This window comes from Stegostoma tigrinum, chromosome 7 (genome assembly GCF_030684315.1).
Source record: "Stegostoma tigrinum isolate sSteTig4 chromosome 7, sSteTig4.hap1, whole genome shotgun sequence".
NCBI lineage: Eukaryota > Metazoa > Chordata > Chondrichthyes > Orectolobiformes > Stegostomatidae > Stegostoma > Stegostoma tigrinum.
Window position 1 is genome coordinate 72,953,318 of NC_081360.1, and position 16,297 is coordinate 72,969,614.

Sequence of the window (16,297 nt, forward strand, 5' to 3'; positions counted from 1 at the left end):
CATTAGGTAAGGATCAAACATGGATAAATAGAACTGAGGGAGAGCTCATTCATGATCTGACAGAATGACCAAAGAAGCTAAAGGGTCTGAATGGATTCTTCCTGTGACACCTACTGCATTGTGTCCCCGTTTCTTATATCTTCAATTACAGTGCATGTAACTGAAACAGATTTTCACCTAAACTGCAAAAGTGCATAACGTCTTCACTCCTTGTTCCCAAAGGAGATAACAATGTTCCTTATCAATAGTGATATTGTCAGATTTACTTGGGTCGCGGCTGATATTTTTCCATTTGAAATGTTAATACATACATTGTTGCAGATGGAAATAAACAATTTCATTATCTTTGAAGTTGTGCCCTTTGGAGACATGTGGAATGGAAGTTTACTATTCCCGAACCAGAGACATTTCATGTAAGGAGATTACTGTCGGCACTTACCCCAATTTAGCATTAGGAAATTGCTACTCAAAAGAGTGCCCATAATCCCAAGGCAAATAGCAAAACGATACAGTATTCTTTAACTGATCAAACAGTCAGGATAAAACTGTAGAAAATCGAACAGTGCCAGAAGATTGGCGCACCCCAAATGGTTGTATCTACATTAAAGAAAGGAGGTAATAAGATTCATAGAGCCAAAGACTAGTTACCTTAATATCAGTGATAGAAAAGTTAATGGACTCTTTAATTAGATCTCATAAAACATCTAGAAGCTAAAAATTTGATAAATGGCAATCAGTACCAATTTCAAAATGGATGATCTTGCTGGCTTAACTTTACTGAATTCTCTAAAGAACAAACAAAGAATATCTTAATGTCTAATAGACAAGAGTAATGCAATCAATATAACGGAATTGGATTTTCTAATGCGTTCGTGTACTCATGTTTAACATCTGAATCTGTAGAGGTGATGAGTAGCAGAAGCAAATGTTACAATTCTGAGGTCAGTCTCAAACTTTTACAAATCAAAATAGTTATGATTAACACCCACAGTTTTATACATTGCCCTTCGACCTCTCTCATGTGACGATGCTGTCACTTTAAAAACGCTATTTTGTCCATGGTCTTTTAGAAGAGAGGTTGTAAAGGCAGAGGTCACGACAAGTCAGGGAGTTACAGTTTAACAATCGAAAGGGAGTGGCCAGTTCTCCAGTTCAAGTTTTTTGTAAGTTTTTTCTAAAGCTGTAACAGTGACAAGACATTCTGGGTCCTAAAAGTGTTGCAAGCTTCAGTAAAGGATTTAAGATAATAAAATGTGAGGCTGGATGAACACAGCAGGCCAAGCAGCATCTCAGGAGCACAAAAGCTGACGTTTCGGGCCTAGACCCTTCATGCCTAACCTGAAGAAGTTACCCTCCTCCCTCTCTGATGAAGGGTCTAGGCCCAAAACGTCAGCTTTTGTGCTCCTGAGATGCTGCTTGGCCTGCTGTGTTCATCCAGCCTCACATTTTATTATCTTGGATTCTCCAGCATCTGCAGTTCCCATTATCTCTCTTCAGTAAAGGATTTCTCTGATTTTTGTCTGAAATCTCTCTCTGGATGGTGTTCCCTCCTGTCTATAACAATCTGTGTTTGAATTTACCTTTTGGCAAGAGGTGTGTTTATGGGATGTTACTATATTGGAATAGTTAATTAGTTAAGTTGCTGTATTGGGTCGGTTAGGTTTTCCAACAGGAAAGTTACTGTGAATTCTGCTTTCTTTTGTTTGTATTTCAACTGTAGTATTTAAATAAAGTTTGTTTTGCTTAAAGCCGTGTGGTTTGACCAGTCGCATCACCTCTTGCCAAAAGGTAAATTCAAACACAGATTGTTATAGACAGGAGGGAACACCCATTGCACATCTGCCTTTTAAAGTAAGAAAACATTAGGGTGTCAGCTACCTTCTAAAAATATTTTGAGGAGGTCTGGCCTGGTCCACAACAGATTGAGGGCTTTTCAAGCATTTGAACCCAGGATCCATCACACCAAGGCAAGATTCACACTCCTAGACAATCCATTTTAGTAAAGTTAAAATAGAGCTCCATATAAAATAAAACAAATGGACATGCCCTTATGTCTGTAACTTTATTTTTCCTCTGAGCTTCGGTTTTGTGGATTCAGTACCATAATTTATCTTGGGCGTTGTTTTATTCTTAACTACTTTTTTATTCATTCACTTGATGCTGCCAGACTCACATCTGTTGCCTATCCTTTTGTTGTTTTTAAGGATGGTGAGGTGTTGCCTACTTGAACTCCTGCAGTCTATATGGTATGGATCTACCCACAGTGCTGTCAGGGAAAAGGTTCCAGATTTTTTGACCCAGTGATAGTGCATGAACTACAGTATAGTTGCAAGCTGGATAACTGTGTGGCTGCGAGGCGAGCTAATTGGTGGTGATGTGACGTTCCATCGATTGCAATCCTTGCTGTTCTCATTTGAAGAGATGCAGATTTGGAACTTGCTGTAGTGGGGTTGCGCTTCCACCAAGTGGAAATTTTAATCCAAAGTGATTTGATATAGTACCAGTCAATTTCCTTCTTCCACATTTATTACAATTAAAAAAGAGGATGCACCAAATATGTGATAACAAAGTGTGGAGCTGGATGAACACAGCAGGCCAAGCAGTATCTTAAGAGCACAAAAGCTGACGTTTCGGGCCTAGGCCCTTCATCAGAAAATATTTGCATCGCCAAACATTTGCAATAGATTGCAGAAATGTTTTTATTATCAACTTGTTTGCACTGTTTTTAATAAGGCTTACTGAGATTTCTGAACTGAACAGGTTTTAAGAGCAGCAGTAGATCACTAGCCCAGTCATACTTCAAATTGGCACAAATTTTACTACTTATTAAATATAAGACTGAAATTTACTTGGACTGCAGATAATGTAACCTGATTTCAGCAATAATCTGGTAAATTCTTAAGTCACTAGTACAAACACTCTTGCAGTTGAACAACAAAGCATAAGCTAAGAAGGCATCACTGAAATTTGTCCGTGAGTTCTTTTGAGTATTTTTCATAAGCCTCCCTGTTCATTGCCCATTTCATGACCGAGAAGAAAAATCCCTGTAAAATTGAGCAGTATTCCATCTTCTATACCTTTTCTAGATGCAGCACATCACCATTCTAGTTCAAGGACCTCAACAAGCATCATCCTAGATTCTTTTGAGCAGGGGATTGGCCATAGATATAACTGGAGTGGCCTCACTTCACCATCAAGAGGCAGGCTTTTTTTTTCTTTACCACATTTCTTAGAGACATCATAATTACATGGTGTCACTGCTTTGAGCAGCTGTTACACAAGCATCTCAACTTGTGATGCACATTCACCTAGATGAGCTTTTTATAGTGTTGCCTTCGCTACTCCCTTATTAAGTTTTTGAGAACATCCTTAAATTACAAATGCTGTTTGTCTACAGAAAGACTTTGATTATTTTGCTTTTTACCCATCTGTTTCAAGTAGCAATTTCTGAGATGTTTTGTCCATCTGGTTAGATCATGTCTTAAGTACTGTATTTACCACTGATCAAAACACAGATATATCTCGATCTTCTAGGTGATGCAAAGAAAAATGTAGGGCTGATCCTTGCACGAAAAGATATGATCAACTGAATCGCTGGAAAAAAGTTCATTCATATCCATCTCACGCATGCTGTTTCTTCACCATGCCATCCCCCAATCTCTCTCATCTCCCAACTTCCTTTGTAGTTTTTCTTGTGTTCTGTCTCTTACATTTCAAAAATTTTCAGTGGCTGTAAATTACCATACGAGGTCTTTTTTGATTGTCTGTGTTTATAATATATATATTTATATAGTGTAAAAAGTCTATCTCCATCCTTGACTTTTTTTTTAAAACTTTCTCTCTTTCCTTCCATTTTTGCTTTCTCCTATCTCTCTGTCCTGGGCCACCGCCTTCTCACAGACCTACATCATCCTAGTTTTTCATCATATTCTTCTGTTTGTATCCAGTCGAAAGCATTCCACCACTGTAATACTTCAAGTTGTTCTGAAAATGTTAGGGTCACACAAGCCATCAAAGTTCATGCACTATTTATATATGGAGCTCAGAAGAGATTGCAACATTTCTGGTGATTTGTACCTTTTTTGAAAATGTTTTTCTGCACTTCGTCTGGTACTAGATCATGAGTCAAAATACAGAAGGGAGATAGAAGGTTTGGTGACGTGGTGCAATGAGAACAACCTCTCTCTCTCAATGTCAGCTAAACTAGATAACTGACTATTGACTCCAGAAAGAAAGAATGAGAACACGCCACCATCTCCATCAACAGAACTGAGGTTGAAAGAGTGGAAAGCGTCAAGTTCCTCAGAACAAAGAACAAACAAAATTACAGCACAGGAACAGGCCCGTCGGCCCTCCAAGCCTGCGCTGATCCCGATCCTCTATCTAAACTTATTGCCTATCTGTATCCCCCTGCTGTCTGCCCATTCATGTGTCTATCTAGAGGCGTGATAACCAACGATATGTCCTGGACTTCCCACATAGATGTGACAGTCAAGAAGGCATAATAATACCTCGTCTTCCTCAGGTGGCTCAGGAAATTTGGCAGATCCATGAAGACCCCAGGATGCACAATTGAAAGCATACTGTCAGTGTGCATAACGGACTGATGTGACAACGGCTCTGACTAGGACTGCCAAACTACAGAACGTGGTGTTCACAGCCCCAACCACCGCAGAAGCCAACTTTCAGTCCATGGACTCCATTTACACAGCTTGCTGTCGGGAAAGACTGAAATCATCATCATCAAAGACCCGTCACACTCCGGTAATGGTCTCCTACAAACTCTTCCATCAGGCAGAAGTTGAAGAAGCCTGAACACACGAACGAGTAGGTTCAGGAACAGCTTCTTGCAGCTGTTATTAGAGTGATGAATGGACTGTATCCTCAAATAATGCTGATCCCGCTAATGTTGATGTCGCCTAGTGCACACTCCATGTAATGTAACCTGTATCTCTCTGTCTAAATCTTTTTGATCTGTCCAACCTTGCTAACTATGATCTGCCTGTCCTGTTTGTAAACAAAGCTTTTCACTGTACTTCAATACACATGACAATAAATAAATAAATCACTCGCAATATCAGTTGCATTTTATTTGCTAACTTGACAAAATAGTTAACAAAGAAAGAAAAGGCTAATTGTAAAATGTAAGGGCGATGTAAATTAAATTTGGAAGCACGTCCTCCAAAATGACAGCCATTGTGTACTGCGTGGAGAAATGGGCATTTCCTGCACTCTTGTTCATTGCAGAACCAGATCGTATTAGTCTCCTAAACTTGTGTTGCTCCTTTTACTTTTCAAGATATCAGGCATGGCAGTGTGATGTGAACGACAAGATATCAGTGAAGTATGATATAAACAACTCCAAATTTGTCATAGGTTTAATTGATGCACAACTTGTAAGTTTTCATATGAAGAAGTACCTTGGGTTTTGCTATCTGTTTGGTCATGCAATGAAATTAAGGAAAATATTTGGAAGAAGAATCCCATGTCTCTTGACCTTTGTCTGTCTTAACCAACTTGCCTCTTGTTGACATCAGTTATTTATTCTCTGTTACACAGGACTTAAAAAGTGTTTTTTTTTATTGGTGTTCGATAGTTTAATTGCTTTAATAGATGTCATTAACATTTGGAAGGACTCCTAATAACTAACTAGAACTTCAGTCTCATTAATTTTGTCTGGTTTCCTGTCACAGATGCCTTGAGTTTTCTTTAAGTATGCTTGAACCTGTATACGTAGGTTGTAAATTGAAGCTTTACACAGGAGTATATATTTTTAAAAAACCCCTTTCTGTTAAAGGAGATGGGCGCTACCCTTTGCTTGGCCAGCCTTTGCAGTACAACGCTCCGATCCGTCCTCTTCTACATGGGCCTCACGTAGTCTCAACACAACAGGTTTGTTTTGAGAATTACAAAAGTCATAATATCCTGATCTCGTTGGCTTAACACAAATAGATTTGCACAATTTTATTGTCTGCTAAAAATAGACTTATCACAAAATTACATTTTATCAGTGTCTAGTATTCCACATACGAGTAAAATCTAACTTTTTAACGAACAATGGCAACGCAAATGCTAAAAATGAAATTTTTAAAAAGATACAAATCTTATACAAGTTTCTTTGCAGTAAAGTAGCCTCATTTTTTCAGTTTTAGATTCTATTAGTGGCCTTTGAAAAAATACTCAGTTTAGAGAATCTTATCGATAATCCACAAACAGGCATGAGGGATAGAAGCTCAGCCAGTGATTCATATGGTTTGGGAACGAGACCAGTTTTGTGGTACAGCCAGTTTCCTACAGATTTTTTTTCTTATTTTTAAATCAGCACAGAAGATTCCAGAAATTCAACTTGTGCAGAACTGGGTGCACTTGAAATCCTTCAGTCTTTTAAAGATCTTTTCTGATATTTTGTGCTGGTTTTTGGTAGAGTTCAGCCTTGTTTTCTCCTGTGGAATAATGTCCATGATGTTTGCCGGTTAGTTTCTGTTACATTTGGTATTTGCTTTGCTAAGGGCTTATTCTTAATTTTTTTTCTTTTTAATCCTGAAAGAATAATTTAGATAATGTTGGATTGATGTTTGTATTGAAATTTTAGGGTCAGAATTTGAATAGGCATGGAGGAAGAGGAAAGAAACAAACGAGGAAAGCAGCGTCAACAGACCTTGGTGCAGGAGAACCTGGTGCGTAAATAAGTGCAAAACCTCGATATGGAGGTTGACTATTCCTGAAAAAGACACATTTTCCCAAAGATTTTTGTCTTGCATTCATCAGGATGTTTGCAAGAATACCAGTTAAAGGGAAACAACATGTTATACTGTTTGGGGAACAAAAGTTCTTAGATTGGCTGGCAGGTGGACTGAGAATGGAAAGAGCCTTGCCAGGAGGAATGTGTACACGTTGTTATTATGTCAACTTAACAAATACACAGTGGGCATGCCTTGACCCATCACAATCAACTACTTGGTTTAAATTAAAACAAACATTGGCAGATAACTGTTTCTTTACCTAACTGGTGCATTTTTTTTGGCAACACCTGTACCAGTACTCAACGTGAACTCTCTGGTAACCAATTCATCCATTTAGAAGTGAAGGCTTTTGCTTTTGCCTTACTTTTGGGCTTGTTGAACTGTTATTCATCTAGTGATTTACCTGTCTGATTCCCAGGTCCCTTTTGTGGTTCTACTTCGCTTAGATCATAAGATCATAAAAATTAAGAGCTAGAGTACATCATTTGACCCATTGAGGCTGATCCACAGTTGAGTAAGATTTATAGCTGATCTGATTGGGGCTGTCACTGTCTTACCTTTCCACAAAAGCCCCTTCCGATCACAAATCTGTCTAATTTAGCCTTGAAAATGTTCAGTGACCATCCTCCCACCGCCTGCAGCGGAAGAGAATTCCAAATCCACGTGACTTCTTGGGGGGAAGGAATTTTTTCTCATCCTTCTCTTCAGTGAGAGTTCTGTTATCTTTAATCTGTCCATCCTACTTCTAGATCCCCTGCTAGGAAGGACTTAGCATCTAGTCTGCTAAGCCCTTTCAGAATCTTTTTAGTAGTATTTCAGTCGTCTCATCCTTAATTCTTCTAAACTCCAATGGGTACAGGTCAAATATTGTTGATCTTTTTTCATAAGTCAACTCCTTCATCCCAGGAATTGACTTTGGGAAACTAATCTGAACCAATTCCAATGCAGCTTTCTTCTTAAGTAAAGTATCTATTTTCCAAGGTGTTTGAATTTTCCTTATTTGCTCTTCCAAAATGTAACATCACAAATTTATCCATATTGAAATTTATTTGTCAGTTAAATACCTATTGCACAGGTTTAGCAATATCTTCCCCTATTTCATCTTCCAGCTTCCGGAATGTGACCTGATCCATAAATTTTGGAATTGCACTTCCAGTTCCCAAGTCCAACTTGTTTATATCAGTAGTAAATTACAGTGGCCCCAGCAACAGTCCTATGGAACATCTCTTACAGTTCTTTTTGTAGTCAGTTTGAGATTTATTCTCACGTTTGTACTGATTCTATATTCTACACCTTAGTCATGAGTCTGTTATGTGGTACCTTATTTGCAGGCCTTTTGGAAGTCCAAATATCTTAGATCTCAAATTTGTAAGATGTCGCAAGTAACTAACATGGTTACTGTTAAAAAGGGAGACCACAGATTTGGGACCTTTTGTCCCTTTGTTAAGGTAGAATAAGAGCAGTTGCTCAGGTCCCAAATTACAGATCATCATCCTAATCATCGGCACTACTTCCATTTAACTTATCCCTTTTGGGAGATCATGACATTCCACTCACCATAAATAGACCCTTCCCAAAATTGAATCTTGACCTAGTTAACCTTATAGATTCACTGTCTCACTGTCCAATAGTAACTCATAAGGTACCATAATCTGGGAAAAGTAACCATGTTTTGCTTTTGCCATGGGAACTAGTTGAGTAAACAGGCAGATGGTGACAGTTCTCTTCTTTAGCAGTCGTTCAGAGTTCAGCTTGGCTTACTTTTACTCGGACTAGTGGAAGTGTCCAGCAGTGGTCGAACAGCCCAAGCCTGGATCCATAAGTTGGGTAGGTAGTGTTTGATGAGGCAGTTAGGTGGGTCACTCATGATACTGCGCACTGTTTCTCCTGCTTTCACATGGTCCACTAGGTGACACCCAATGTGGTTGGTGCCTTCGCAGATGCTTCTTCTCCAGCTTGCACGTTCTAGGGCAAGGAATTCCCACATATTGGTGGGAATGATGCATGTTACAGAGGCTTACAGGGTGTTCTTGTACTGTTGCTTCTGCCCTCATGATCACTTACATTGTGGAGCTCAGAGTGCAGCACTTATTTAGGGAGTCTTGTATTAGGCATGTAGACAGTGTTGCCCGCTCGTTGCATCTGATCGTGCTTGACCACTGCCTCAAAGCAGGACATGTTGGCTAGGAAGAAGACACTTGATTTGTTATGCCTATTCTGCCAGTGGTTTGCAAAGGCTTTTGTGAAGATACCACTGGTGTTAACTCAGGAATTTGAGGTGTCTGCCATACTTAGTCCATTTCTGATACATGAAGGATGATGGTCCATGGCTGCTCTGCAGACCATAATCTTGGTGTTGATTTGGAACTTGGTGTCCCTCGGATATCTCAAGGATGTGCTGACACATTGAAGTCGATAATGGATTTTCCTGTCACATCTGCTTGAGGAGTGGGAAATGATCCACATCCAGTTGCTCGTTGTGGATTTTGGTAGTTGCAGGACAGTGTTGTGTGGCAGCAGCAAGCTGGTAGACATTCTGTATTTGACAAATGCTAAGTCTGAGGTTCATTCTGATACACATTCAGTGATGGCATTAATTGTGGTTTGTAGGTTGGTTTCTTAGGTGTGTGCAACACAGGAATTGTCTGCATGCTGCAGCTTGATGACAGATCTGGAGTCTTTGTTTTGGTCTGGAAATATCAAAAATTGAATAGATGCCGCCTTGTGCATTAGATTCACTGCACTTAAGCAGGAGCTTTGTGATGATGGGTTAGAGTGTTGCTTGAGGAAGATGGAAAGAGTGTTGCTGTAGAGATGCAGTCTTTCTTTACCCCAGTTTGCAGTTGCATTGGGGTTGTGGTAGATACGTTGGTGAGGTTCATGGCTTGCATATCGTCGTGAAGCAGGCTGAAAACAGTGACACATATCTGTAGGCAGCCAAATTTGAGGAGGGTATTTCATAATCCTTTGCAATTGATTGAGTCGGAGACTTTTGTGGGATCGAGGAAGATCATGTACAGAGGTTGGTGCATCAACTAGAAACAAACTGGATCAACGGCTAGGAATTCAGTTGCAATTAATTCACCCCCTGTCACCCTAGTATCTGTCTGTTGTCTGTAAGAGAGAAGCCAGAAGTGTGATGGAAAATTTTCCACTTGCCTCCATGTACGCAGCTTCAACAGCACTTAATCTTGATGCTTAATCCAGGACAAAGCAGGCTATTTGATTGGCACTCTGTCACCTTCAGTGTTCGTTCCCTACTCTGACACACAGTGGCATCAGTGCAGACAATCTGCAAGATGCAGTGCAATAACTCAACAAGGCTCCTCCAAGTTCACAACCTCTACCACCCAGACACAAGTATGCAAGAATCACCACCTGCAAGGTACCGTCCAAGCCACACATTATTCTGACTTGAATTATATCACTGTACTTCCCCTGTCATTGGTCAAAATCCTTAATCTCCCTTTCTTAATAGCACTCTGAGTGGCCCTATACTCTCAAGACTGCAAAGGTTCAAGAAGACAACTCATTACCATGTTCTCCAGCTTATTAGTGATGAGTAATAAATACTAACTTAGCCAGTGATACCCACATTCCTTGAGCCAAGGAAATTTTAATATTTTTTCAGCTGGCAGAACAGCTGTGTATTTTGCTAACCTGTTCAGTGACAAATAAGCTGGTTTATATGGTAAGGTATATGTGACTTAATAAGACTAATAATCTGGGAAGGCAGTGGTGTAGTGCTAATATCACGGACTTGAAATCTCAAACCCTCAACTGACATTCTAGCGATATAGGATTGAATCTCTCCATGGTAGGTAGTAAAATTTGAATTTAGTCCAAATCTGGCTTTTCAGAAATAAGTTAGCCAAATGATGTTCATGTAATACTGTTGATTGTTGTAGAATTCCATCTGACTTAGTAATGAATGTCCGTCAGGGAAGGAAATGCGCCATCCTTACCTGGTCTAGCCTGGCCTACATGTGGTTCCAAACCCACAGCAATTTGGTTAACTCTTAATTGCCCTCTGGCCAATTAGGGAAGGGCAAAAAATTCCATGTTATTTAGTGTTTACCCCATTATATTTGGAGCGATGCTGGATGTTGTAGTTGGGTAGAAGTTTGGGAACATGGTAGAACAACACTTGGGAGCCAATTGGGGGAGCAGTTCAGAAACCTAGGTGTGTGGTAAGAAGAACTAGGAGAGGCAACATCAGACAATTGTTACTGGTTGTCAAAGAATCCACTTTCCACCACCTAACCCTGCAGGCTCAAGTTTTCTCCTCATAAAAATGGTTCTGTGCTTTGTGGACTCATCAGGGCTCATGCAGTGCTCCTAGATCGTTGAAGCCTAACTTGGCTGTCAGACCTTTTATTCTGAATTAATTAAGTTTTTATCACTTTCAGAAGAAAACGGAATATAAAACTCTGAGCAAGTAACTAAACCATTCATGAGAAGTTCTGAGGTAGGGTCACTGGACCCTAAATGTTAACTCTGATGTTTTTCTTCTGATGTTGCCAAACCTGCTCAGCTTTTCCAGCAATTTTGCTTTTGTTTCTGATTTACAGCATCTGCAGTTCTTCCAGTTTCCATTCATTAGAATATTAAGTTTTGTGTTCTACACGTTTGGCTAGCAAAACATTAGACAAAATGACATTCACAAAGCTGCACACTGAATCAAATTATGCATTGTGGATACATTGGATTACTCCACAGCAAACTAAACCAATTTATAAATTTCAAACTAGTGAGTGTGTCTTTCCCACCAAGGGAAAACCTCAGCAATCTGGTCCAATCCATTGAGTTGCAAATAATTGCATTTCATACTTTGTCTGTGTGAGTAATTAAGATCAATACTTTGACCCACCACTGTATGAAGAGCAAGGAATTGTTTTCGAGTCATCTTGCTGCAGACAAGTTCATTACTTCTTTAGCCAAAATACTGACCGTCACTCTTGAATTACTTTCCTACATGCAACAAAATCATTTGTTCTGAGAGATGTAATAAATGTTTCTATATCTTCTTTGCACCTGGGCTGCTTCCTAATCCTGCAGCAAATATATTGTATCTTTTCATTCAAGATCACCAAATGCATGCCAAACTAAACTCCATGCTTTTTTTCATGTCAAGGAGCTGGAAAACTAAGATTGCATGGTTGTTCAGGTGCTATTTCTTCAAAGGAAAGTCTGCTGTAGACAAAAAAATGCTTTACCGAGATTTTCAGTTCGAAGCTTCTGCCTATTAAAACTATAACATAAGTTGATATGGATGTGCTAGAATGGGACTTAACTCCAGTACAATTGCTGGAAATCTTACTGTGCTCTAAGCAGTCAGTGAGATTGAAGTTGTTGGCATCTGACCTTGTTGCAGTAACCTCAATGAAATTTTATAGTTTTGTATGGAAAATTTTAAAATGCTAATTTTGTTGTTAGTTTTCTTTTTGTGTAAATTGCTTGCTTTCTCTGTTTTCCAGTTGTCAGCAGAGTCCTGGAGGTAACTGACCTACCAGAGGGAATTAGTCGTACAGATGCTGATAAACTCTTAAATGAACTCTTTAAAGCTGGTGCCAAGATTCGATGGCTGCAAGACACTCAGCCACATTGTAGTGGTGGTGGTAGTGGTGATAGTAATGCAAACACAGAACACTCAAAACCTTCCAGTGACTTGGCATCCATGTACACAATCATAGCGATGTTTCCTTCAAAACTAGCTGCTCAGAATGCATTGTTGAAACAAAATAACTCCAGCAAATTCAAACTGAGAACAAGCAAGAAGCACTACGATTTTCACATTATGGAAAGGGCTAGTTCTCAGTAGTAAGTGCTGCACTGGACCTGCAGTCTCCTCCACTGTTTTTCCCTCCTCGATTGGGCCTATATAATGGTTTCTGTTGACGTATAGACTCCTGGAGCCTTGGTGTTTTATGATCTAACAATTGAAGAAAACCAGTGATCCAGCAAAAAAGGCGATGATTTTCCTAATTTATGTTCACCGTTGTCACAACAAAGTATCTGAGCATATCACAAAACAGCATCTTTATATGGAGAATGCTGTAGAACCACAGTACAAATTTTATAGCCTTTTTGTTTTATATCTGTGAATCTTGTATCCAATCCAGAGCTCCATTGTACAGCAACTCCTTCTGTCAATAGCATCAGCCAGTAATTACTCGCCTTAACAGTTTTATACCCAGCAGGACCAGCAAAATGTGAGTTCACGCTATTAAAAAAAAATCAAAAAATAATTTGGAGAAGCCCAAAGTAGTGGGAACAAACTGTTCCATTATCTGTCTTGGCTGATCACTAGTGATCTACAAAGAAGAATGAGTGAAAATAATGCCTTTAGATGCAGCCTGAAGATTTTGCAGTTTACCACTTAGCCCCTAATATCCTATTTTTGGTCAACTTCAGACTCACTAATTGGGCTCATAAAATTATTTGTGTGGACATTCTTTATTTGTTGTTTTGAAGCCCCAGATTGCAATGTTTTTGTGTTATTTCTTAAATGCTGGACATTTGTTAGAAAGTTTAAGTGTTTTTAGTTCACCCAATATTGAGGATCAATGGACATGAACATAATTGTTGGATTATTGTCATACAAACCTATAATTTCTTTTTGGTTGTGTGTAAACCTGCCAGGCTGTACAATGTGTGCTGATGCAAGTTCTCTGCCCCCTTCCCATTTTTCAGTTCGAAAAAAATAAATGTTTACAAGTATATGAAAATACTCTTTGTAACTTATTTGGACAATGTATTTTTTATTGTTTGGGTGTTGACCAGTGACTACATGTCTGAAGTATTTGTAGTTTCAATCCTTGAATGAAGTTGTCAACTTTCTTTACAGAACTGAACTAGAATTTATAAATAGTAATTTATTTTATTTAATTGACATAAAAGTAGTTACTAGTTAAAGGGGCCATCCTTCTTTTAGAATACATCACAAAACTAAAAGCCAACCTCATATCTAAGAATATTAGTAACCATATATTAGCTGCATAAGGTATGGTTTGGGTGCTATTTGAAACGCAATACATTTTCTTGTCTTGGTGTTTCATATCTTATAACACTGCAAGTTAGTGACGTAGATGCAAAGGACAGAATTTGCAGGGATGCAGAAAGCTCATCTTTCCACCAACAGATACAAAATTCAGCTTTGCTTTGAATGCTGACGTGGCAGCTAGAAAGCACCGCAGGTAGGCGAAGTTGGCTAATTGAGTCCTTTACTTGAGAAGCTGTCAAGCCCTTGGGAGCTGCTGGTAATGCAGGAAGAGGCCTGAAGAGGATCATGGTTGCTGCAGAAAGGTAAGACTCAGTTTTACAGATGGAAGAGCAAGTTGTGATTGATTACGTAAGTAGGCAAAAAGTTGGCAAATAGAGTATAATGTGGGAAAATGTGAAGTTCATTTTAGAAGGGAGAAAAGAAGAATTGCGTTAAATGGGAAAAAAAAATGGAAAACTGCAACAGTGTGATTTAGGGATTAGGGTCTAGGCCCGAAACGTCAGCTTCCTAAGATGCTGCTTGGCCTGCTGTGTGCATCCAGCTCCACACTGGGTTAGGAATACTTGTGTGTGAAGCTCAAAGCTTGCACACAGGTGCATCAGTAATCAGGAAGGAAATGGATTGTTACCCCTTATTCCAAAGGGAATGAAGTATGAAAGTAGGGACGTTTTACTGCAATTGTGTAAGCTGCTGGTTTGACCACACATGGAGTAGCGTGAGCAGTTTTGGTCCCCTTATCTAAAAAAAAATTATTTTACTGGAGGTAATTCCAAGAATGTTTGCTGGGATCATCCCCACTAGAGGAGGATTGTCTTATGGCAAAGGCTAAATGGCTTTGGAATCTACTCACTGGAGTATAGAAGAATTGGAGGTGATTTCAGTGAGACATAAAGGATTCTTAAGGGACTTGACAAGGTGAATGCTGAGAGAATGTTTCCCTGTTCAGAGAGGCTAGAACCAGAGGACATAGAATGAAAGTGCACCAATTTTAGGGTGAAGTGAGAAGGAATATCTTCTCTGAGGATTATGTGTCTGGAACTCCTTGACGCAGAGTGATGGGCCAGAATCTTTGTATATATTTAACGTTGAGATAGATTATTGATCAGTACAGGAATCAAGGGTCGTAGGGAAAGGTGGTCGTGAGTCATGTCATATCAAATCAGCCATGAATCTACAGAATGGCAGAGGTTTAAGCACCTGAATGGACTACTCTGTTCCTGTTTCTTATGGCCTTAGTTTAAGCTGAGGAGTTATTGTGGATTTAAAAGAAGTGGTTCTCTTGGAGATGTAGGTAGTGGAAGCTTGGGATAGCATCTTGGAGTAGTGTCTGCTGTCTGGTGTATGCAGAGCACACCCTGCATGAGCTGCTCATAATTGTCCAACTGTCCACACCAGCTATATTTTGGTGTGGGCAGCATACCTTTTAATAAACTGATGTAATCTGTAAATAAATATTTATTCACTTACAGTGGGTGGGCAGGGCGCCTGACCTATTTCACACCACCAATCGTCACCACCACCACCCACTCCCCCCCCCCCCCCTCCCCCAGCCCCCACCACCACTGCTAATGAAGGATTAACCTGGGTCGTAGGAAGAATGGGACAAATATTTGCACTAAAGTGTCAACATTTTACAAGATCAACTCCATCTAGCATAACACTGCTCTAAAGAAAGATATTGTTGAATCTCTCTTTTGTTTTTGCAAGGTGGTGTATCAATTTGGATAAATTGTAATTATGTAGGATGAAAATTGAAGACCTTTGTAAGGGGATCAGTGGAAAAAGTCAAGCTTGGAGTGGACTAACCTAAATGTATTTAATTGGTTAAACAACAGTTTGGGGTGATGAGATGAGGATCAAAGCAGGCTACTTGATGGAGGTGGAGACATGTTAAATACAAGACTTGAATCTCAGTTCAGGGTTAACCAGTGCACCAGAACTACACAATTTCAAGGCGGAGGTCTGGAATTGAGGATATGATAAGGAGGGTTTGGCAAGCATTGAATGAGATGACCCGTCAAAAATAGGGGATCAAGAATGGAACTACAAGACATCTTGAAGTAACTATGTAGGCTGGAAGGAGATGTCACTCTGTCTATGTTGGCATGAAAATGAGTTGAACAGAACACACATGCTATTGATGGCAGTAAACAGACTGGATTATTCTGAACAACATTAGTTGAGGAAAACCAGTGATAACACAAGATTGTTACGTTCAGTATCGTCGTCTTGTCATTGAGCAATGCGTTCACTATATTTTTGGGGGAGGAGATCGAGTTAGAGGAATAATTTTATCCCTTGGATATAGTATTCAATAAAATAAATAATTTTAGAGATTGAAGATACATGTAAAATAAAGGAAGTTTAACTTCAACCAGAGCTAAGGGTGTACCCTACTAATCTGTTATAATCTGATTTTGTTTTGATGTGCTTTTGTAACAAATTACTTCTGGGTTACAATTTTCATGCATCTATAATGAAGCCCAGTGGCTACTGTATTTACTGACTTTTAACACTGACTGAAAACAAGCAAATTACCCTGTGAATTTCT

At 39.3% G+C, this 16,297-nt stretch overlaps 1 protein-coding gene across 18 annotated transcripts in view; it reads left to right on the forward strand.

Moving 5' to 3' along the window:
• Window positions 1-13,471, forward strand: part of LOC125454128 (R3H domain-containing protein 1-like) — a 164,923-nt gene extending 151,452 nt beyond the window's left edge. For all 18 annotated transcript variants that reach the window (XM_059647415.1, XM_059647412.1, XM_059647411.1 and 15 more), the window contains 3 exons: window positions 5,798-5,892; window positions 6,593-6,677; window positions 12,221-13,471. In XM_059647415.1, the coding sequence (XP_059503398.1) occupies window positions 5,798-5,892; window positions 6,593-6,677; window positions 12,221-12,564 (524 nt within the window). In that variant the 3' untranslated portion in view covers window positions 12,565-13,471. The remainder of the gene's footprint in view (window positions 1-5,797; window positions 5,893-6,592; window positions 6,678-12,220) is intronic.
• Window positions 13,472-16,297: the final 2,826 nt, after the last annotated feature.